General features: G+C 46.7%; 1 protein-coding gene across 2 annotated transcripts in view; it reads left to right on the top strand.

Moving 5' to 3' along the window:
* tbck (TBC1 domain containing kinase) overlaps positions 1-24,874 on the top strand; it is a 277,268-nt gene that overhangs the window by 181,832 nt on the left and 70,562 nt on the right. For both annotated transcript variants that reach the window (XM_072495371.1, XM_072495370.1), the window contains one exon: positions 9,961-10,136. In XM_072495371.1, the coding sequence (XP_072351472.1) occupies positions 9,961-10,136 (176 nt within the window). The remainder of the gene's footprint in view (positions 1-9,960; positions 10,137-24,874) is intronic.

Genomic DNA, 24,874 nt, shown 5'->3' with positions numbered 1-24,874 from the left:
CCTGAGTCCTTCAATTGCCGAAAGCATAGGCGCCAACATCTCTTTGCGCATCTCCTCCCGCTGCTCCTCGAAGCAGCGCTTGATGAACTCCTGCAGCTCCCCTTTGTCCCTGGCCGCCGCCATTTTGTTTTCTTTCCCTCGCTTCTCCCGTTGCTCCAGTGCCGCTCCTTTGGCTGTTACACTTCTGGTTCGTTTAAAAAGTCTATGGAAACTCCTGAAAAAGGTCTGAGAGTCAGTTCCAGACGGGAACTGCTGAATGCGCGACCTACTCCTCCATGGCCGCCACCGGAAGCCTCGTCCCTGCTTCTTCAATGGCCTTGGTAGATCTTTTCACAGTTGTTCCCTCTGCTGCTAGAATTCACCTTTGATAGAGTCAAGTCAGATTGCAGCTTTAAGCTTGCCCTTCCCCCGCCTGCATGCTGGAAGAGGCCCTGTTTATCCTGTTGCAGCCAAATCTTTTACTGTTTCTGCCGGGTCTGGTAGCCAAAAGACATAACATTCCTAGGGGACACTGTCAGGGGAATGCTGCAGCCTTCTTGCCACACCGGGAAATGTCAAACAAATGACGTGGGGGCCCTGTAAAAGAGTCCAAAAGTCCGTTCCAAACGGGAGCTACCGAATATGCGACCTAGCTCTGCATAGCCGCACCCGGAAGTCGCTGCTTATGTCTTTAATTATGAGATCTGACTCTCGCGTGACAAATTTAATGGGCTAATAATGTGCGAGTACAGGAACTTCATGAAAATGACGGACGTTAAGAGCTGTTTCCACAGAACTAATGGCGGAACAGCACACGCCAACAACTTGTGGCAATTAACAAGGCATTCCCTCCCCTTGCCACATGTTTCTGGCCAATTTGTACATGAATAAAGGGGACCGTCATTCAGACAATCAACACCTTTTTTAACAAAATCTGGGCCAGCATATTGGAAGCATACAAACTGAATCCATGAGAAGGCCCTACGGTTAAGTACTAATAATCAACAGTTAATTAAAAAGAGGTTTCACTGGATTGTTTACATTCAATTCACACAGAAAGAAACAGGATTTTTCTTTCAAGAGTAAGTACTCGATTTGGTTCTACTTTGTCCAGTGGAAAATCTTGTTCAGCAAAAATGGAGAAGAGCTGCAGAATTCCCCAGTAATCTAACTGGAAAGGTTTAAACAGATCTCCGAGTTTGGTGTCATTGCCAATTTTAGAGCATTCACCATCGGTGGTGCATGTGTATCATGCCATACAGTTGTGCGCTGCACATTTATTTTTTAAAATTATTTCACGGAATGTGGGTTCCTCCGCTGGCTATGCCAGCATTCATTGCCCACCCTGAACTGCCCTCGAAAAGGTGGTGGCTCACCACCTTATTGAACCACTGCAGTCGATGCCATGTAGGTACACCCACCATGCTGTTAGGAGGGAGCGTTCCTGGATTTTAACCCAGCGACCGTGAAGGATATTCCAACTCAGGATTGTGTGTGGCTTAGAGGTGAACCTGCAGATGGTGGTGTTTCCATGCGTTTCCTGCCCTTGTCCTTCTTGGTGATGCTGTTGAAGGAGCCTTGGTGAGTTGCTCAAATGTGTGAAGTTGAATTCCTGTTCCTTGATAACTGTTAAATCAATTTGAATGGGCTTTTGGGAGGCAGGCCACAATATCCTCCCACGAGAATCGTAGAATCATACAGCACAGAAAGAGGCCATTTGTGCCATCGGGCCTGTGCCAGCTATTCGAAGGAGCTGCCTAATTCACCTCACTTCCTTGCTCTTTCCCCAACAGTCTTCCCAATCATTTTCCTTTTATAGAATGTAACCAATTTATTTTTAATAGAAGTGACACCGCATATCCAGCAGCATTGGAGGCACGTATTTTCCGAAATGGTTAGCTAAGGGCTTTGTTTTTTCTGGTGATGCCCATATGGGTCCACTGGGACTAATTACCCACTGGTAAATGTAAAAAAGGAGAAGAATATGTGCAGGTTTGTCTTGAAGTTGCAGAACTGATTCTATTGTTTTGATTATTTGACCTTGGTTGATTGAGAGTACGGTACGGAAACTCACTATTGATAATATTCCAGTTGCACAGCAGGTTATGTCCTGGCAATGTGCACCACACCATGGTAGGACTTGGGTTTACACATGTGACTGCTCCACGCCCAGAGCTGCTGATCAGTTGAGAGCCACATCGTACCATAAACGAGAGAGGGAAACCAGAGGAGAAGGTTTGTTTACGAACCAGATGCACTGTTTCCAATCGCAGTAACTTATTGGGATCTTGGAACCGACCCCATTGCCATTGACCCCACTTGAGCATGTAACTCAAGCGGGGTTGGCAAGGGGGGAATAGTTGGATGCGGTGGGGGGGGTGCGGGAGAAAGGAGAGAAAAACAAGTTCTCTCTTACAAGCAAAAGACATAATAGGATGACTCTGGCAAAGGTCTTTATTACGTCCAAGAGCATGGTGAATAATCAAAGTTCAGCTCGTAGCAGGGAAGTCCAAATCCCAACAATGTTTTGCTGCTGTTGAACACGTACTCCCCTTTCACAGCATGAAATGTCAGCCAAGGATTAAAAGAAAATCAATGACATTTTCTTGGCATTAATACCTTCTAACCTTTCTTTGAAGAATTTAGACTGAGTCCTGTGAACTGCCTGTAAATCTTGGGAAGTTCACTAGTCTTTTGTGCATAACGGTTCGAGTGAACAAGTGAAAGTACAATCATCCCACATTGTGCTTGGTAATCAAGATTTGAGTGCAGAAAAACTGCAACTGAGCTAACATTAATATTGTGGCTGAGACATAAAAGTAGGTTCCTTACATTCAGTGCTTGTGTGTGTGTGTGTGTGTGTATAGTTATAGTTTTGTCAAAGCTATTACCTTCTGCAGAAGAGTAGCTGACGTTTTCTCCTTGGAACAATACATTATCGTTTCGAGTGGGGAAGTGAACGCGACATCGGACAAGAAAGAAGGCAGGGTGATCGCCTGGAATGTTAGAGGGTTAAACGGGCCAGTGAAGAGGGCGCGTGTGTTTGCGCATCTGCGGGTTCTGAAGGCGGACACCTGAAAGTGGAAGACCAGGTTAGGTTAAGGAAGGGCTGGGTCAATCAGGTCTTTCATTCGGGGCTTGATTCTAAGACGAGGGGGGGTTGTGATCCTGATTAATAAAAGGGTACAATTTGAGGCGGAGGGCACAGGCGTGGATGGGGGTGGCAGGTTCGTTATGGTGAGGGGTAAGCTCGAAGGGGTGAGAGTAGTCCTGGTCAGTGTGTAAGCCCCTAATTGGGACGATGTGGATTTTATTAGGAGGATGCAAGGGAAGATCCCCGACTTGGACTCGCGTAAGCTGATCATGGGCGGGACTTTAATACAGTCCTGGACCCGAGCCTGGACCGGTCATGTTCGAGAATGGGCAGGTTGCCAGCGATAGCAAAGGAACTGAGAGGGTTCATGGAGCAAACGGGGGGAGCAGATCCATGGAGATTTAGCCGGCCGACGGCGAGGGAGTTCTCGTACTACTCCCACGTCCACAAGGTGTATTCCCGAATTGACTACTTTGTTGTGAGTAGGTACCTGCTGCCCGGAATGGTGGGGGCAGAATATTCGGCAATTGCCATATCGGACCATGCTCCGCACTGGGTAGACCTGCAGTTTTGTAAGGACAGCTTTCAGCGCCCACCATGGAGGCTGGAAGTTGGATACTCGCGGACGAGGCGGCTGAGGGAATGCATGGGGAATTACCTGCTGGTGAACGATACTGGAGAAGTCTCGGCAGCGGTGTTCTGGGAGGCACTGAAGGCAGTGGTGAGAGGGGAGCTGATTTCAATCCGGGCGTCCGGGGACAGGACAGATGGGGCAGAGACGGACCGACAGATTAAGGAAATTTTACGGGCGGACAGGAGTTACGCGGAATCCCCGAGGCCAGAGTTACTCAGGAAACGACAGAGGCTGCAGGCCGAATTTGGGGTGCTGACTACAGGCAAGGCTGTAGAGCAGCTTAGAAAGGTAAAAGGTGCGATTTAGGAGCATGGGGAGAAGGCCAGTAGAATGCTTGCGCAACAGCTAAGGAAGAGAGTAGCGGCTAGGGAGATAGGAAGGGTAGAGGGTGACCCGGCAGGGCTGAACAAGGTGTTTAGGGACTTTTATAGGAAACTGTACACTTCAGAACCACCCAGGGGACTGGGGGGGGGATGAGGCGATTCCTGTACGGACTGACCTTCCCAAGAGTGAGGAGGGGGTTGGTAGACGGACTGGGGGCCCTGGTCAGGATCGAAGAGGTATTGGGGGGGCCGGAAGGTCATGCAGTCAGGTAAAGCCCTGGGGCTGGACGGGTATCCGGTAGAGTTTCACAAAAAATTTGCCGGGATAGTGGGGCCGGTGCTGGTCAGGGTCTTTAACGAGGCAAGAGACAGAGGGAGTTTACCCCTGACGATGTCGTAGGCCACCATCTCGCTCATTCTGAAACGGGATAAGGACCCGGAGGCTTGTGGGTCATACAGGCCGATCGCTTTGATCAACGTAGACGCCAAGTTACTGGCCAAGGTTTTGGTGACCAGAATTGAGGACTGTGTACCGGATGTAATTGTGGAGGACCAAACCGGGTTTGTAAAGGGGAGGCAGCTGGTGGCCATCCTAAGAAGGCTGCTCAACGTGATTATGATGCCCCCGGAGAGTAGGGAGGTAGGGATAGTGGTAGCCATGGATGTTGAAAAGGCTTTTGACCGGGTCGAGTGGGATTATCTGTGGGAGGTACTAGGACGGTTTGGGTTTGTGGCGGGGTTCATCGACTGGGTTAGGCTATTGTATCAGGCCCCGAAGGCTGCTGTAAGGACGATCAGGACGACATCGGACTACTTTAGACTGCACCGTGGGACAAGATAGGGCTGCCCTCTCTCCCCACTGCTATTTGCGCTGGCCATAGAGCCGCTGGCAATTGCACTGAGAGCTTCTAGGGGCTGGAAAGGGCTGGTCCGGCGGGGGGGGGGGACATAGAGTCTCGTTATACGCAGACAATCTGCTGTTATATGTATCGGACCCAATGGTGGGGATGAACGGTATTATGGAAACCCGGAGGGAATTTGGCCGGTTCTCCGGACACAAACTGAACATGGTTAAGAGTGAGTTGTTTGTAATTCAGGCGAGGGGGCAGGAGAGTAGGGCTGAAGGGATTGCCCTTCAGGCTAGTGGGGGAGAGTTTCCAATATTTGGGGATTCAGATGGCACGGGACTGGAGCAAATTGCATAAGCTCAATCTGTCCCGAGTGGTGGAATGAGTGAGGGAGGAGGTCCGGAGATGGGATGCGCTCCCGCTGTCATTGGCGGGGAGGGTGCAGACTGTTAAGATGACGATTCTCCCGCGCGTTCTTCAGTGTCTCCCCATCTTTATCCCGCGGTCCTTCTTTAAGAGGCTGAATAAAATTATTCTGGGATTTGTATAGGCAGGGAGGTCCCCGTGGGTGAAGAGGGTGATGCTTGAAAGGAACAGAGGAGAAGGGGGGCTGGCGTTGCTGAACTTCAGGAACTGTTACTGGCGGCCAACATAACGATGATAAGGAAATGGATGGTGGGTGCGGGGTCGGTTTGGGAGCGGATGGAGGCTGCTTCGTGCAGAGTCACTAGCTTAGCAGCCCTGGTCACGGCGCCACTGCCGCTTCCACCGGCACGGTACTCCACCAGCCCGATAGTGGTGGCGGTTCTTCGGATCTGGGGCCAGTGGAGGAGGCGTGTAAGGGAGGTAAGAGCATCGGTGTGGACCCCAATCTGCAGCAACCACCGATTTACCCTGGGGAACATGGACGGGGGATATCGACTGTGGAGGAGGGCAGGGATTGTGAGGATGGGGGATCTGTTCCTGGAAGGGAGCTTTCCAAGCATGAGGGCGCTGGAGGAGAAGTTTGGGCTGGCGAGCGGGAACGACTTTAGATTCTTACAGGTGCGGGATTTTGTAGGCAGACTGGTGCCGTCCTTCCCACGTCTCCCGCCGAAGGGGAGGCAGGACAGGGTAGTTTCTAGGGGAGAGGTGGGGGAGGCTAGAGTCGCAGACATCTACAAGGAGCTAATGGGAGCTGAGGAAACGCAGACCAGGTACCTGAAGCTTAAGTGGGAAGAGAGTGGGAAGAGGAGCTCGGGGGGGGGGGGGGGGGGGGGGGGGGGGGGGGAGAGATGGAGGACGGTGTCTGGGCAGAAGCCCTGAGCAGAGTAAACATGACCGCAACATGCGCCAGGCTCAGCCTGATCCAGTTTAAGATCGTGCACTGGGCCCACATGACGGTGGCCCGGATGAGAAAATTCTTCGGGCTGGAGGACAAGTGTGCTAGATGTGCCGGAGGGCCGGCTAACCATTTACACATGTTCTGGTCATGCCCTAAACTCAGGGGGTACTGGCAGGGATTTGCAGATGTCACGGCCCGGGTATTGAAAACTGGGGTGGTAATGAGCCCGGAGGTGGCAATCTTTGGGGTTTCGGAGGACCCGGGAGTCCAGGAAAAGAGAGAGGCCGACGTTCTGGCCTTTGCTTCCCTCGTAGCCCGGCGACGAATACTGTTAGCATGGAGGGACTCAAAGCCCCCCGAGCGCTGAGGTATGGCTGTCGGACATGGCGAGCTTTCTTGTCCTAGAGAAAGTCAAGTTTGCCTTGAGAGGTTCGCTACTAGGGTTCGCCCGAAGGTGGCAGCCATTTATTGACTTCTTCGCCGAGGAGTAAGCGTCAGCAGGGCGGGGGGGGGGGCGTAGAATAGAGTAGGGGGATATTGAGGCAGGTCCTTGCGTGAACAGAGCCGTGGTTTGCACTGTTTAATTTGTGTCTTGACTTTTTGTTTGTACTGTACAACGTCACTTTTTCTAAATGCGTAACATACCTCAATAAAATTGTTTGTTTAAAAAAAAAAGAAAGAAGGCAGTGAGTGGGGGCATGCAGAATCAAATCAGCTTGGTTTAAAGGAAGTGCCACATGACGGATCATGAACCAGGGGTCAGTGGGGTACAGAAGGGCTGGGCGGAGCGGTAATTTTGGTCACCTTTCTGACATCTGCACGCACTTCCAGTCAGCTTTTCCATCATAGGTTTTGTCAGAGAATTTCTTATTTTAAATTTGTCCTGCGTATTGTCAGGGTGGAAGCTGAACCCTGGTTAGATGACTACAATTCCCGGGATGGGGGTGGAGGGGGGGTGTGGGATGGGGGCAGAGCAAGCACAGAGAGCGATAGGCCGCACATGCTCGGTCCAGCATTCCTCCGCAGCTGCAGGCATTGGGCAGGGTGCCTGCACCAGTGATTGCACTGGTGAGGGTGCAGAGGAGATTTACCAGGCTGTTACCTGGGCTGGATCGCTCCAGCTGTCAAGAGAGGCTGCATAGGTTGGAACCGTTCTCCCTGGAGCAGGGAAACTGAGGGGGGGAATCTGATTGAGGTGTATAAAATTATGAGGGACATAGATAGGGTACCTTTCCCCGTAGTGGAGGAGTCAATAATCAGGAGGCATAGATTTAAGGTAATGGGCAGGAGGAGATCTGAGGAAAACCTTTTTCACCCAGCGGGTGGTTGGAGTCTGGAACTCATTGCTGGAAAGCGTGATGGAGGCGGGATACGCCATTGCATATAATGCTGTGGACCAAGTGCTGGAAAAAGGGATTAGAATAGTGAGGTGCTTGATGGTTGGTGCGGATGTGATGGGCCGATAGGCCTGATTCCGTGCTGCAAAGGTGGTGGGAAAGTTCGGCTGCGGGACCGAAGGTGGCACAACAATGATTTAAAAGCAAAATGCTGCTGATTCTGGAAATCTGAAATGAAAACAGTGTTGGAAATACTCTGGCCGCATCTGTGGAGAGAGAAACCGAGTTCCCATTGCAAGTCCAATATGACTTCTTTGAAACTGGAAAGAGGGGTCATCTCTTCAGATCTGAAGAAGCGTCGTTTTGGACTCAACACTTTAACCCTATTTCTCTCTCCACAGATGCTGCTGAATTTTCCCATCATTTTGTTTTCATTTCAGTCCGAGATTCAGTTGAGAGTTGAAGGGGTGGTGGATGGTCGCTGGTCTGTGCTGCTGGGCAGTTGGAGCTTGGGGAAGCTCAAAGGCTGTCAGCAGCAGAATCATGGCTGAGAAGCTGGGAACGCCCCTGTGTTTCAATGTTGGAGAGTGTAGCCTGGCCACCGCGGGACAGATAGCAGGTCTTAGTATCAGGTTAGCTTAGCTGTTCTTTGCAGCCGATTTGAAAGAAATCCAGAATAATGTGCTTTGGGGTTCGGGTTGTACCCTTAGAACTTGTGTGCAGCAGACCTGTCGACGACTGGGGATCAGAGAAGCTCCTTGAAGGAGAGGAGCTATAATTGCTCGTGAGGAAATCGGAGCTTTAAAGGATTTTTGGGATTGACATCTGGGCAGATTGTTGAGAACTTTTAGGGACCTGCCTTTGTTGTGTCTGCCATTTAATGTGCAGTTTATGGCTTTTTGAAGCCTACTTGTGACAATAGCGATTTTCATTTCATTTTATTTGTTCAACCACAGTTTGGCTGTTAATCCATGTTTACCTCATGCTAATTCTGTACGTTAGAATAGAGTATTAACTGTTTGCTTTGTTGAATCTTGTACAGTGTCTTCTGTTTCTTTGAAAACATGGAATCATATGGCTTCTGTGGCATTATCCTCTTAGTGAGTAACTGCGATTTCTAATTTTGTCAACTTTAACAAAAAAAAAGTTACTGGTCGCTAACTGGATCGAAACAAATTTGGCTGTTTGTCCAGGGTCATAACAAGATTTTGGGGACTGGCCTGGGATTGTAACAAGTGTTGCCTTTGTTCAATCTACACTGTGACAATTTTGCAATCTGGTGAGTGGAGCTGTTCCAGCACCATCACTGGTGGGAGTATATAATTACAACTGACAAGTTTAAATAAGCAATTTTGTATTGGCAATGTGTATGGGTTTTATTTTTAATGAAATGCCGACTAAGATAGATCTAATGCATGAATTTAAAAATGTAGATAGGATTACACGTGCAAGCCCTGGTCCATTAATCCTTTGACCTCTAATTCCCTTTATCTGCATTGTACCTTTTGGGCTTGATTTCCCCATGTGTAACAACATTTATGATTGATGTTTGATCCAATGTTTCTTTTCATCAAATTCCATCTCTCTCACTCGTCTGTGTGCAGGTTTTTAATCATCTGATTGGATCAAATTATTTATTTCTAAAGCAGCAACAAATCAATTGAACCAGCTTGGGGCGTACCAATCCGAAAGTCCATTAGAAATCCCATGTGTGAAATTCCCAATGGAAACCTGCCACATTGTAATTGTGGCCTCCTGTCAGTGGTCGAGCTGCAGCACTTTGTTTTGCATCTTTGGTTAGCATTGCTGTCTCACCGCGCCAGGGGCTCGGGTTCAATTCTGGCCTTCCTCGGGTGACTGCGTGGAGTTTGCAATTTCTCCCCGTGTCGGCGTGGTTTTCCTCCCGGTGCTCCAGTTTCCTCCCACAGTCCAAAGATGTGCAGGTTAGGTGGCAATGTGTGGATAGGTCGGGAGTATGGGCCTAGGTAGGGTGCTCTTTCAGAGGGTCGGTGCAGACTAAATGGGCCAAATGATGACGACCTGCACTGTAGAGAATCTATGCTTCTATGTTGTAGCTCCTCGGGTGGTAGAGCAGAGAAACCTCTTTGCTGAAAACAGTTCTAATTTTCTGCCTTTTTCGTAAACTATTAGGTGAAAGTGGGGAAATAATTCATGGCTTGAAAATGGGGACCAAATTTGGTTAACGTGTTTTAGTGTTCTAGTCGCTGCCTTCTATTCCACTTTTCACTTAAAATCAACACTTTGTCCAAACTATCCCTCCGCCTATTCTACTGAAGGCTGGCGTGAGCAACTTGAAAAATTAAAGCAATGATGGAACTGATTGAACTAGTATGTTGACTATGTGTCGTTGTTAATGTGTGTATCCATCTGACCTCTAATAGAAGATGTCTCTTTCTTTAGTCTCGTGAATCTATTCGATTAAACGAACTGAAGACCGAAGTTTCACCGCGGATTTCTGCAGAGGATCTCATTGATCTTTGCGAGCTGTCGGGACCCACAGGCTCCAAGATGCCCACCAAAAAGACAAAGTCGGGGAAGCCAAAATTGCTGGTGGTCGATATTCGCAGCATTGAGGAGTATCCTTCCATTACACATATGTGGTCTTTTTCCACTTCTTCTAGGATTGCTCATCATTGGATCGGAAATTTGAAAAAAAGAAGAAAACAGCCTTGTGAGTTTACAGTTTTTGGGTTATTCTAAAACATTTCATAGGCAATTAATTACTTTTGAAGTGCAATCACTTGGTATGGGGACAAATACAGCAACCAGATTTGTGCACAGCAAGGTTCTGCAGAGGACACTGAGATTTGTGATGAGTTAGCTTGTTTTTGCTGGGTTTATTTGAGGTGTGAATGTGGGTCAGAATTCCGCTGTTTCATTTTGAATAATGCTCTGGGCTCTTTTTGCACCTACCTGAATGGCTGGGCGGGGTCTTGGGTTAACTCCTCATCCAAAAGACTGCACCGCCAACAATGCAGCGTTCCGACGGACCTTCACTGAAGCTGTCAGCCTAAGTGATATGGTCAAGACCTGTAGTGAGGCTTGAACCCTTGCCACTGCTGAATCAGTGGATAACACTGAAGCTATCCCCATGGAGCATAGAATATCAATGCTGAAGAATAGGACCTTTCCTCCCATGTGTACCCAGTACTCCTGCGTTAGGTGCGGTTCTGATGAGATTGAGTACAGGCATGGGCACGCAGAAATTGCAGGGCAAGAAAAAAGTACAAGGTCCATCTAATTCCGATTCTATCAACCTTGTGGTTGCCTGATGCAGCAGGAGTTGTTGAGTAATCATGGAACTCAATATCTGTGATTAGTCTGCAATAGACCCAAACATAATGCAAACCTCAATGGTGGGAAGTTTTGTGAGGCTCAAGTCCAAGGTCAGTGTTTCTTTCCAACCATTCTGCACTTCCCATATGTCATGTCTCAAGTTATCTCAAATATTCTTATCACAAAATGTTATTTCAGAAACCTAATTTACAGTTGAATGAATCAATATACGTTGTTTGCACCATCTTCTTGGGAAACCTGTTTTTTTTTTTTTCTTGATTTGTTCGTGGGATGTGGCAACGCTAACTGGGCCAACATTTATTGCCCATCCCTAATTGCCCTTGAACTGAGTGGCTTGCGAGGCCGTTTCAAGAGGGCGTTTAAGAGTCAACGACATTGCTGTGGGTCTGGAGTCACATGTAGGCCAGACCGGGTAAGGACGGCAGATTCCCTTCCCTGAAGGATCTTGGTGAACCAGGTGGGTCTGTCTTTACACCGATCAACAATGGTTTCATGGTCATCATTAGGCTTTTTAATTCCAGATTTTTTATTGAATTCAAATTTCACCATTTGCCGTTGTGGGATTTGAACCCAGGTCCCCGGAACATTATCCTGGGTCTCTGGATCACTAGTCCAGTGACAATATTGCTGCGCCATGGCCTCCCCGATTAAGTTCTTGCTCACTGAAGTAGTGTTTGGCAGTTTAGTTTGGAATTTACTAGGGCAGCATGGTGGCGCAGTGGTCGCACTGCAGTCTCACGGCGCCGAGGTCTCAGATTCGATCCCGGCTCTGGGTCACTGTCTGCTCCCCGTGTCTGCGTGGGTTTCCTCCGGGTGCTCCAGTTTCCTCCCACAGTCCAAAGGTATGCAGGTTAGATGGATTGACCATGCTAAATTGCCCTTAGCGTCCAAAAGGTTTAGGAGGGGTTATTGGGTTATGGGGATAGGGTGGAAGTGAGGGCTTAAGTGGGTCGGTGCAGACTTGATGGGCCGAATGGCCTCCTTCTGCACTGTATGTCCTATGTGTCCATCTACACGGATCGTGAATCCTCACACTGGGGGCATGCAATTGTTTTTTAATTATTTGCAACATTTCTCCTCCAATATTCTATTTACAAATTCCTTTGTGTTAATTAATCTTACCTTTATGCAAAACCCTTGATTTCAGCCCTAAACATGCCTTTAATAAGTATTAACCTGCATCTTGCTCTCACAATTCAATCAAAAGTAATTCTCTGGATTTACTTTCTCCAACCATTCCAATGGATAAGGTCATCTCTCATGTGCCTGTTTCCAAGACTGAAGGACCCAAGTTTTTCCACTCCTTTCTCTTAACAGGAACCTCAAAGATCATGTGCAGGACTATTATGACTCCGGCCGAGACCTCAGCAGTTGCTAGAGTACTGGACAAACCCTCCAATATTTTATTTGATTTGGAAGATACTTCGCTCTAGTAGTGGTCCCACTCAAAAATAAGGATACGGTGTATTAAAACAAACTTTATTACTAACACAGGATTAAAATAACTTTATCATCATGCAAGAAAATAGCTTACAATTACCTGTTAACAATGCTTAACAATAAAATTAAACACTTAATCCGATCTACTATCTTATCTCCACTCGGTCAAAATACACTTTTAAATACAATTAGCAGAACCAGGAATACGTGCTTTAAAGATATGTCTTGGATAAACTGCTTTGAGGGAGAGATCCTTCAGGAACCAGCTTGCAGATTTTTTTTTGCATGTGTCAAACCATTGTTTAACCTGCCAGCCTTTTCAGAAACTGCTGTTCTGTTCACAGGCAATTTTCTTTGTAACTAAACTGCTTTGAAAGCAGCTGCTAGTCTATTCATAGACAAATGAGAACTGAACTGAAACTCAACATCTGATTGCTTCAGCCCCTGACTCCTCCCATCAACTACATCATCTTACTGAGGCTACACACAAGGTCTTGAATTATCTACTCCCCATGGAACCTTCCTTATATAAATAAAATTCCATTTGCCCATACTTTTACAACGCTTTACTTGCACCTCTGTAGCCATAGTGCCTGCTGATAATGTAACCAAGATTTTTTAAAAACATGACTGCAGCAGTCACACACACACTAACCCAGGTTTTTAACCCTTACTGCACCAAATACATATCATACAATATATCTGAAATTCCGACATTCATCACAGGATATGTTCACTGGGAAAGCATACATCTCCAATCTGTCTGAAATGGATTTTTTTCTTTCAAATACCCCTCAAATACTGAAGTTTAATACAAAATTATGATATTTTATTTGGTTAATTAATTTTGAAAATTGAAACTTTTGAAAACTGCTGCAAGTGTGTGATCTCGACCAGATCCCATATATGGTTTCTCGTACAGAAAAATGATTGCTTAGCGGGTAGAGAGGAAGAGTTGCAAAATAGCTGTTGGACTTTTCTTAACCTCAGTTGATCTGCTTAGTGTTATAAACTTGAACAAAGCTGATTTTGCAGGTGTTAGATAATTGAATAGAAGGATATGGGAAGTGTGAAGTTAAATTGCAGCTCCAGTATTTAATAACTGAATTATTAGTTAATAATTAGCACACTGTACCTCAACTCCGCACTTGGAAATTTATTTTTAACAATAAATACTTTTCGCTATGTTCTTCGCACAATACAACACCCTATACTCTTAAAAGTATGTGTTTCTGGAGTCTTAACGCTGACTTGTTTTTTGGTGTTTAGATTTCACATGAAAGAATGAACTTGGATTTAAATAGCACCTGTCAAATTGTTTAGACATGCCAAAATTTTAACAAATGAATCATTGTTGAACAGCGCAGCAATAATAACTTGCATTTGTATAGAGCCATTAATACTGAGAAACTTTCCAAATTTGCAAAATCGATCCCAATCCATAGCAGGCAATAGTGAGAAAAGTGACAAAAAAAAACTTGCATAAAAGTGAAGGAAGTTCTTGCTTAACATAGTGGAAATGGAAATGGAATGGAAATTGCTTATTGTCACAAGTAGGCTTCAATGAAGTTACTGTGAGTTAATTGGTTTCTGGAAAACACAAGGTTCGCCTAAGAACGTTATGCAAACCATAATCTCCCACTGAGGCAATATTATAAATGGGGGTTAAGATCATAGAATATTGGAATTTACAATGCAGAAGGACACCATTCAGCCCATCGAGTCTGCATTGGCCCTTGGAAAGAGCACCCTAATTAAGTCCACCGCTCCACCCGTAACCCAGTAAGCCCACCTAATCTTTTGGACACTAAGGGGCAATTTAGCATGTCCAATCCAGCTAACCTGCACATCTTTGGACTGTGGGAGGAAACCGGAGCACCCGGAGGAAACCCACGCACACACGGGAAGAAAGTGCAAACTCCACACAGTCACCCGAGGCCGGAATTGAACCGGGGTCCCTGGAACTGTAAGGCAGCAGTGCTAACCACTGCGCCACCGTGCCGCCCATCCAGGAGGGAATTCCTTTGGAATACACATTTCCATACAAACACGCACGTTAACATTATGAAATTAAGAAAACATACAAAACATCAACTATAAATTTAGCCTACCATGTCAAAACTCACAGCGCCAAGGACCCCGGTTGGATCCCGATCCAGCATCACTGTCCATGTGGAATTTGCACATTCTCCCAGAGTCTGCGTGGGTCTCACCCCCACAACCCAAAAAGATGTGCAGGGAGGTGGATTAGCCATACTAAATTGCCCCTTAATTGGAAAAAAGAATTGGGTACTCTAATTAATTATTTTTAAAACTACTGGAGCATTCACAACCCTCCACTTGATTCCATTGTTATGTGCGAGGCGTTTTCAGAACCCCAAAATGTATCCTGAAGTTCAACCAACTTCCCCCTTTAATATATTTGTTGCTTTTCCTAGCACACGGCTTGTTCCCTAGGTGTGGGATTACAATTATGGACACGGGGGTTTTTAAATACAAAACACTGTTTATTCCATGAACTCAACTTAACATCTTAAATAAACATTGGATCTCTTAACACCCCTTACTTCAAAGATAACTCAGAAAATATTGCAACAGTAAATAATTCCTCAAAATGTTCCTTCAAACTTCCAAGAGACTTCGCACCTTTAAACCGAAACACATCAGGTTAAAGGCTTTACTATTATGAGTTTAAATCACCCAAATGATCCAGAGATAGTCTTCCATGGCAGAGATCCAGCTCACTGCAAACACAAACACTGCCAAGCTGTTTTCAAACTGCAAAACTAAAAACTGCAAAATGGCTCATCTAAAGCCCAGCTCCACACACTCTCTGACATCACTGCATTTTCTTAAAGGTACATTGCGTAAACATCCATTTCTTACAGGCACTCTCACACATCTCCCCCCAAGAAAAATAAATAAACTATCAACTTCAAGATGATTTCATTTTTCACTTTTGCACCATCCACTAAGAAATGCACACAGTAAATATACATTTTCTTTTTTTTTTTCAAAACAACACATGCAAACAGGTATAATAATATAGTCCATTTTTCTTTGTTCTTCTTCCTCCAACCGAAATCCTTCTCGATTGACAGTCTCTTTGAACAAAGTCTCTGCACGATCCATCCATTTCTCTACTCCTCGGCATTTCTCTTTAGAAACAGATACTTTAGTTCAATCTGACCACAGAGTCCCTTGCAATTCTCCAATACAGGAACATTGATGGTCACAGCACCCAGGCAGTCAAATGCCTGATGAAAGTCCGCTGTCCCTTGAAATTTTTGACGTTTCTTTAGCAAGTCCATCAGTGGAGTAATCACGCCACAAAACCTTTGCACAAATGTTCGATCAAATTCATTTATGCTAGGAGATCGCATTATTTCCCTTCGCCTTGAGGGTATCGGAAACTCAGCAAGGAAAGCTTCTCCAAATTCACTGTCGGCTAGGTTCATCACCAAACCCGCCTCCTGAAGTCGATCGAAGAACTTCATACGATGTTTAAAATGTTCTTTCCATGTCTGGAAGTTGGATATAAAAACAAATTGTCCCAATTTCTCAATGCAATCCCTCAAACGTGGGATAGGATAAGAGTCCGTTCTTGTAACTGCATTCACCTTTCTATAGTCCACACACAACCGTTGGGTACCGCCTGGTTTAGGTACCATCACTCTGGGTGAGCTCCATTGGCTGCAACCCACTTCAATTATGCCATTCTTCAGCATACTCTCACATGACACCATTCAAATTTGATTTGAGTGAAGCAATTTCTCCTCACCTTAGTCCTAAATAATCAGCCCCTTGTCTTTAAGAGTGTGCCCTCGTGTTTTTGATGCCCCAACTGGCGGAAACGATCTCTCAGCGTTTACCCTTCATAACTTTGCATGTTTCAACAAGATTGCCTTTTATTCTTCTGAACTCCTGAGAATATAGAGCAATGTCTATATTGCAGCACGGTAGCACAGTGGTTAGCACAATTGCTTCACAGCTCCAGGGTCCCGGGTTTTGTTCCCGGCTGGGTCACTGCCTGTGCGGAGTCTGCACGTTCTCCCCGTGTCTGCGTCGGTTTCCTCCGGGTGCTCCGGTTTCCTCCCACAGTCCAAAGATGTGCGGGTTAGGTGGATTGGCCATGCTAAATTGCCCTTAGTGTCCAAAAAGGTTAAGTGGGGGTTGCGGGGATAGGATAGATACGTGGGCTGCTCTTTGTAAGGGCCGGTGCAGACTCGATGGGCCGAATGGCCTCCTTCTGCCCTGTAAATTCTATGATTCAATGTCAGTCATACAATAGCGTTAGACAATCCTTTGCTGCTTTACAGCCCGATGCACTCTTTTCTTCTCTTGAAATGCTATGCCCTGGAAGGTATCCTTTTCCTGAATAAACAAGTCACATTGACATTAAACAGTTGTTGAGAACTGTATCCACCCTCCTCAGTGATTCCACTTAATGTTTTAATGAGGGATTTGGCTGCTTTCTCATCAGCACAGGCAACTCCCCCACTCGCAACAATGTTATGCAAGCTAGCATATTTTTATCGTACCTTTTAAACCACCCACAACTAGCATTAAATGGATTTGTGTTTGAATTTTCACCAGCATTTCTTAGGATCATCATGCGAACTCCAGGCCTTTTCTCGAATAAGCATTAAACTAAGAGATAAAAACAGAAAATGCCAGACAAACTCATCAGGTCTGGCATCATCTGTGGAGCGAGGGACAGAGTTAACGTTTCGAGTCCCAATGTGCAACCCATCTATACCCACCTCACCTGAGACTCGGCTCTCACACTCAATGTGGGAATTACACAGAAAGGTCCAGGTGTACAGGGTCAGATGTAAAAACAACATTAAGGTGAAACAGCAGCAGTGCGAATGCAGGGCATTAATTGTAGAGCGTCATTAACACGAAACAGCATTGGATGGGATGGTGATAAGCATGGACGTCCTGTATGGATTGTAAGGAGAGGGAAGTGGAAAGATTTTGGGGAAGAAATTGCAGGGCCGAGGGCCTAAGCGGTTGATTTGTGAAGGACCAGGGAGTACGGGGCAAGAGGATTGTAGTTTTGGAGGGGGATAGAGATATGGAGAGGGTTGAGGCCATGAATAGATGTAAGAACATGGATGAGAATTTTACATTTGAGATGTTGGGGAAATGGGAGCCAATGAGGTCAAAAGTGACGAGCAAGCAGGATTTGATTCAGGGGAGGTTGTGAAAGCAGATACATTAACGGCGTTCAAAAGGCATCTTGACAAACACATGGATAGGATGGGTATAGAGGGATACGGCACAAGGAAGTGCTGAGGGTTTTGGCAAAGGTTGGGATCATGACCGGTACAGGCTTGGAGGGCCGAAGGGTCTGTTCCTGTGCTGTGTTGTTCTTTGTTCTTTGTTCATTGCCAATATTAATATACGTTTCTGTGATAGCATCAGAATCACATGCTTTTACTCTTTTATTTGCATTCCTAAACCATGAAATCCAGCAGAGGAAGAGATTTTTCTCTTATTCCAATGTTTGTGTTGTGTTTTTTTACCCCAGCGGCTTTTGAAACAGTATTATACTAAAATGGTGATGAAATTCATAATATTATTCCTTAGCGGATGAACTAGCAGCTTCATTTACTGCGTATGGACAAAAATGTTTTGGTTCATGTCTGAATGGAGTCAGGTTACACATACGTTTGCTTGTATCCATTTGACCAGAAAGAAATTGACAAAGAACAGGCAAGTGCGATGTAGATGTCAGAAACATTTGTACCTTAAGAGAGATTGTGAATTCACGGGATAAGTATGTGTCTTTGTAGCTACGAGCATCTGACTTGGAATTGATTGCTGGTTTTGAAATTCGAACTTGTGTCGTTTTGGAATCCTGACAGAAAATATCTTTGAAGCCAGCCACACTTTAAATTGTCCACCTTGGTGCGGTCAATCATTTAGGACTTTTTACTGTACTTTCAGCAGCTGAAGCTGCTTTTTTATTTTTATATTTTTTTTAAAATTCATTTCTCAGAGTTACAAAGCCAAAGCACAGAGTGGACAGGGCCAAATCCTTGCCTGCTCCAAAAACCAATTCAAATTCAAATTGATTCCAATTCATGGGCCCCACAAGAGAGACATACCAGATCCAATAATTAAACCTTATCTCGCGCTCAATCCTAGCCAAAAGGCTATATCCTCAGAGTCGCTTTTTGCAGTTTGGCATTAGGCTACAAGCTGATTTCTAAAGCCAGAGCTTGGCGTTTTAATCAAATAAATCGACTTCATCAACTTCTGTTCCATTTGAGTTCACACAAGCAAGAGGCTTTTTGGCATTTAATACTCTGGGCCAATAAATGCTCTGCGTTTTCATCTTTTTCAGGGCTATAGTTGCCCTACTTGATTTGTCGATGGGCTCAGACGCCACACTTGGTCAGTGTCTAGAAAGCTTTCTGTTAAGTGAATTTTCAGGAATCCCTGAAGTGCAGGAGGAGGCCATTCGGCCCGTTGAGTCTGTACCAACCCTCCGAAAGAGCACCCTACCTAGGCCCACTCCCCTACCCTATCCCCGTTAACTCGTGCATTGTTCATGGCCAATCCACCTAACCTGCACGTCTTTAGACTGTGGGAGGAAACCGGAGCATCCGGAGGAAACCCTCGCAGACACGGGGAGAACGTGCAAACTCCACACAGGCAGTCACTCAAGGCCGGAATTGCCATGGAATCTTTCATGTCCACTTGAGAGGGCGGACAAAGTGTCTGTTTGAAGTCGCACCTGGAAAATGTACTCTGACAATGCAGTAGTGCAGAGCAATGGCAGGCTGGGTTATATGTACAAGTCACGTTTTTGGCATTGATCATTTGTGGTGTTGGGTGCTCTGGTGCACAGATGAGCCAACACAGTTGTATGTGGTACAACTCTATTTTATTATAACTCTTATAATACAGTTCGTTCTGGATACTCTGCACGTGCTGTCTCCCTGAGTGTGTTTGGCAATAGATGTGTCCTGGTTCTCCTCTGCAGCTAATACTGACCACCGGGGGTCGTGTCTGTGCTTTTATATCTTTCTGTCATTGGTTGTGGTGTTGTGTGTTCTGATTTGTCTGTTGGTGTGTCTATCATGATGTGTGTGTTTGAATATCATGACATCCCCCCTTTTTACAAAGATAAGTGCCTACGTGGTTATAAATATAATTGTGTCGTGAGTGCATCTAAGAGTGTGTGTGTGTGTTGAGTACAGCGTGTGTTTATGACGTAACTATTTACATGGGGCGATGTCGGGTGCGTCACACTAACAAGGTTGTACCATAACAAAACTTGGATGCGAGAGAAAAAAAAAAAAACTTGAACATTGGTCCGGTCAGACGATATCTGGAACAATAAACAACAACAGGTTATAATACAGAAGTGTTTGACTTTTTGAACGTATGAACAGCGTTATAAGTCCAGTCTAATGGGTGACCGCCTCAAGAATGGGCTGGTCCTCAAGCCGGTTCAGCTGTGGAGATTTGGGGTCACACTGGTTCACCTTGGACTGTTGGAGGTGATGCTGTTGCCGAAGTCTCTACTTTACCATTTGTTGTACTTCGTGCAGTGCTTGGTTTTTTCATTCGTGCAAATATAACATTCAACATCTTTGTTAGTGGTGCCCTGGCTGTGGTTTGGTTCTGGTGGCGATGGAAGGGGCATGATCCGTGGCATCTCCACGAAGTCATCCTTGGGAACCAGTGGAGGATCCGGCGTGTGCGTACGGTGCAGTTGCGAGCGTGGAAGGCGGCACAAAGCCCGCTGATTGCGCCTACGCACCAGTCCATCCGCCCTGCATGCCAGGAACAAGGTGGAGTCTGTTTTCTTTTTATGTTTGTGGTGGACGGCATCTTGTAGCCGATGGGTCGTTGCCATCGAAGTAGCACCATCACTAATATCATGCAAGGCGATGACTGTGCCAGATGTGGAAGTTGGCCGAGACCGTGTACGCTGGTTCCGGCCACCTGCTGTGCCGGAAGGGCGACTCCGCAGAGAAACGTCGAAGCATGTCGCCTTGGAGAGAGAATTGTTGCTCGCATCAACGTCTGGCGATGGGGCGAATTGGTGTGTCCATCTTGGACCGCCGGTGCTGGTTGCCACTGCCGACCCAGTGGGACTGCCACGCGATCCATTCCCTGTCGCCGTGGCATCTGCCGTCACCCTGAGCGTGCCATCACCGAGGCCGCGACACCGCCCGTCCGGAGCAAGGTCTGGCGTGCGCAAATCAGAGTCGGCGCTTGGCTGCTCCCCATCTGGAGTCCGGTCTGCCTTCCGTCGATGCCCCCCGTCCGGAGTCCCAACAGGTTCACTGGAGGCAGCCGAGATTCCCTGAAGCTGCACTTCTGGAGTCGGAACATGCAGGAATGCACCAACCAGTGGAGAGGCTCGAGCCATCGAGGGTGGAAGCGGTGCGCCGCCACCGCAGTCGTCAGTGGTCCCACCGTGATCGTCGAGTGCCTCGGTACGCACTAGGCGAGGTCTGTCACCTTGCACCTTTTGCATGGGAAGTGGGATGCTGTCGTCACTCGTCTCACATCCCGTGGATAGATCGTCATTAGCAGCTTGTTGTTCACTAGGGTTGGGTAAATTGTCAGAGTTTTCATCTGGTGGTGCACACCATGTCGGTGGACTGTCATTGTCTTGCCATTGTCCTTCATTTGGGCTTTTCTTCTTTGGAACTTTAAATCTTCCCCCAGACATTGCAGAACCTTGTTTATTACCCCCAAAGTCTCCTATATGTATGGTCTCGAATATAGGATCCACTGTTTCTATTGACATTGTACCATTTTCCAAAGAACATTCCGTTTCACTTTTCTTCTCAGGTACCTCATATGTAACTTTGTTTAATGTACATGCCTTCATGGTCTCTGGGTCTGATTTTGCTGGGACTGGCATGGTCACAGTCTCTCTTTTACTGTTCTCAATTGCCCACATTATACTCCCCATACATAACTGCTTAATCACTGGGGTTAGTGTGGTACAATGGATAATCGGGTCGACCTTATCTGCATCTTCACCATTAGTGGAAAGCACACTTGGTTCACTTGAAACTGCTGTGGGTTTTAAATTCGTTATCTGGCTACTCGATGTCGGTGTCCTCAGGATTCTTGCTCCAATGTTCTGCTCAATAATCAGTGGAGTGTGTATAGGTTCAATGCAATTAATGTTCCCCTCAAGGTTTGAAGAGTCATTACTGACTAACTGCTGGTCTCCGAAGTTGGGATTTTGCGGCATTGTGTTGAAGGGAGACATTTGTCCCTGCTGTAGATATGATTCAGGTTGTGTTATTTCCATTACCTGAGGATCAATGTCTTGTCCATTTTTTCGATCCGTACTAAAACACTGGCAATTCTCAGTCTGCTCCTTGCAAGTTAAACATTCAATTAATTTCGTTAGCAAATCCTCAGCATCCTTCTGTGGCCGTGCAGCATTATTAATCTCTGTTCGGCTACAATGATCCTGAAGGTCAGCGCATAAACCTTTTTTCTTCGGGCTTGGACGAGGCGATTCCTTTGGCTTGTCTTCAGTTGGGCTTGAACAGTCTTCAGCGCTGTGCCCTTCATTGTAGCATGAGAGACCGTCATGGTCATGCTGCTGTGTAGTGGAGCATGGTAGGCTGTTATAGCCTTCTTGCTGTTCACGTGAGCATGGCAGACTTGCATCGTCTGCCGCTGGTTGGTCAGGAGAGGTTGCTAGACCCTCATGGTCTTGTTCCTGCAAGGACTGCGCTCTGGAGTCTTGCGTTCCTCCCATCGTGGAGTCCGTCCACGAGCTCTCTGTGGAGGCTTGTGACACTGGAGTCACTTCTTGTTCGTGCAAGGACTGCGCTCTGGAGTCTTGCGTTGCTTCTATCATGGAGGCTGTCCACGAGCTCTCTGTGGAGGCTTGTGACACTGGAGTCACTTCTTGTTCGTGCAAGGACTGCGCTCTGGAGTCTTGCGTTGCTTCTATCGTGGAGGCTGTCCACGAGCTCTCTGTGGAGGCTTGTGACACTGGAGTCACTTCTTGTCCGTGCAAGGACTGCGCTCTGGAGTCTTGCATTTCTGCAATTGTGGAGTCTGTCCACGAGCTTGCTGTGGAAGCTTGTGACACTGGAGTCACTTCTGGTTCATGCGAGGACTGCACTCTGGAGTCTTGCATGTCTTCTTTCATAGAGTCGGGAACGTTGAGCGGGACGTGGACCACGCTCTGTGTGGCAGCAGGGCACTCTCCGTGTGCTTGCACCGCTCCCTGTCTGTTAATGTCAGGCTGCAGCATCATCCGGTACTGATAAGTTGGAACGTCATATCTGCTGGATTGAAGATCCTCAAATCCGAAAAATGAATCCGCATCTGCGTCGGATTCAATGTGGGGGCCGCCAATGTGCAACACGAAAGGTTCGTCCGAGTCATAGACATATAGGACCACGGAGCTATCATTGGGCTCGCGAGGTCCGGAAACACTGTAATAATCGTCATCGAAGTATTCAAGGTCGGAATCATCGGCTTGTGCGTAGGTAACTGCTTGTCGGAGGGTTCTTCGGAGGTCAAATTCATCTCCTGGGTCAATTTGCGGCACTGTGCTGTCATTCCAGGTGAGGGAAGGTTGTTTTACAGCTTTAACAGATTTTTGTTTTTTTGATTTGGGACGTTTCCCTTTTAAATTGGATTTGGGACATTTCCCTTTTAAATTGGTGCAGTCTGGGGCCTCTGACATCCTGACGCTCGGTATGTAGCACGTAGGAAGCAACTGCGCATGCTCAGATCGCTGTTCCTTTACCGATGGCCGTTCTCTTGACTGCGCATGCGCAGCATCTCGCGCATGCGCAAATGAAACTTCCGGTTCTGCGCACTTCTCGCGCAACTGTGCTAGCGTTATACCTTTAGCAAGATGGCCGCCGACCTCGACCCAGCCTTCTCTCAGGCCCGGGATTTCGGGCTCCGGGATCCCAGCCACGAGGTGAGTACTGCAGCTTTTCTTACCTTTAAGTGCCCATTGGATTGCGTATTCTTCACAGTACTTGGAGAATTTGCCCAGGACTGCCTGGTAATCGTACCTTTGCTGCCTCCTGAAGAACCTGAACCTTCTGAATATTTCTCTTGCCCTTGCACCGGCGACGGTGAGGAGAAATTCAATTTTTTCCCTATCATCCAGGTCTTTGAGTTCAGCTGCCACCAGGAACAATTCGAAATTTTGCCGGAATCGCCGCCAGTTTTCGTGGAGGTCGCCGTGGCACTGGAGCGCCTGCGGAACCGGGAGCTCGTACATCATGCCTGGGCACTGCTGGTTGTCTGTGTACACTGAGGTATGCCGGCAGGTATCGATCCACTCCTGTACCATGTGGTGTTGGGTGCTCTGGTGCACAGATGAGCCAACACAGTTGTATGTGGTACAACTCTATTTTATTATAACTCTTATAATACAGTTCGTTCTGGATACTCTGCACGTGCTGTCTCCCTGAGTGTGTTTGGCAATAGATGTGTCCTGGTTCTCCTCTGCAGCTAATACTGACCACCGGGGGTCGTGTCTGTGCTTTTATATCTTTCTGTCATTGGTTGTGGTGTTGTGTGTTCTGATTTGTCTGTTGGTGTGTCTATCATGATGTGTGTGTTTGAATATCATGACACATTTTCCTGGTGAGTTAGTAAATTTGGAATTTACTGCATTTGTGTTTATGTTTGCTGGCTGATACCTCACTGGGTCTTGTAATTAAATCTCTACTCTATGCTAGCCCTTTCATTGTCTAAAATAAGCCATTAAGGAGAAATTACATTAGCGCTCTTAAAGAACTTAAAGAAACCTTTGAGTCTCTTTGCTGTCATATGTAAGATTTCTTTTTTAATTGATCATCGGCAGAATTTTTCTTTCCCTTGTTTGCAGGGTCAATTACAGCGCAGGAGGGGCCCATTGGGTCCATGCCGGCTCACCACGGAGCAGTCCAGTCAGTCCCACTCGATCCCTATAGCCCTACGTTCCCACCCAATTTTGAAATCATTGATTGTTTCCACTTTCACCACCCTCACGAGATGCGAGTTCCAGGGCATCGTCACTTGCTGCGTGAAAAAAAGATTTCCCTCCTACCCATCTGCATCTTTTGCCCCAAATCTTAAATGTGTGTCCCCTAGTCCTTGTCCCATCAGCAAATGGGAGGAGACTTTCCTTGTCAACTTTATCTAAACCATTGATAATTGTTTTTACATTTAAAGTACCCAATTCATTTTTTTTCCAGTTAAGGGGCAATTTAATGTGGCCAGTCCACCTACCCTACCCGTCTTTGGGTTGTGGGGGTGAGACACGGGAGAATGTGCAAACTTCACATGGGCAAAGACCCGGGGCCGGGATCGAACCTGCGTCCTCGGCGCTGTGAGGTACAGTGCTAACCACTGCACCACCGTGCCGCCCAACCTTTGATAATCTTGCATACCTCTATCAAGTCTTACCTAAATCTCCTTTCCAACCTCACCTTTTAACTAAAACGTCCCCCATCCCTGGAATCATTCTGGCAAATCTCCTCTGCACCCTCTTTAGGAACCTCTTATCCTTCAGTAGCCATTGTGGTTTCTTGCCAAATTTGTTTTTAACTAGATGGCCTCTTTG

The sequence above is a fragment of the Scyliorhinus torazame genome, chromosome 3, assembly GCF_047496885.1.
Source record: "Scyliorhinus torazame isolate Kashiwa2021f chromosome 3, sScyTor2.1, whole genome shotgun sequence".
Taxonomy (NCBI): domain Eukaryota; kingdom Metazoa; phylum Chordata; class Chondrichthyes; order Carcharhiniformes; family Scyliorhinidae; genus Scyliorhinus; species Scyliorhinus torazame.
The sequence above is the reverse complement of the archived record's forward strand: the minus strand, read 5'-3'. Positions and strand labels throughout refer to the sequence as shown.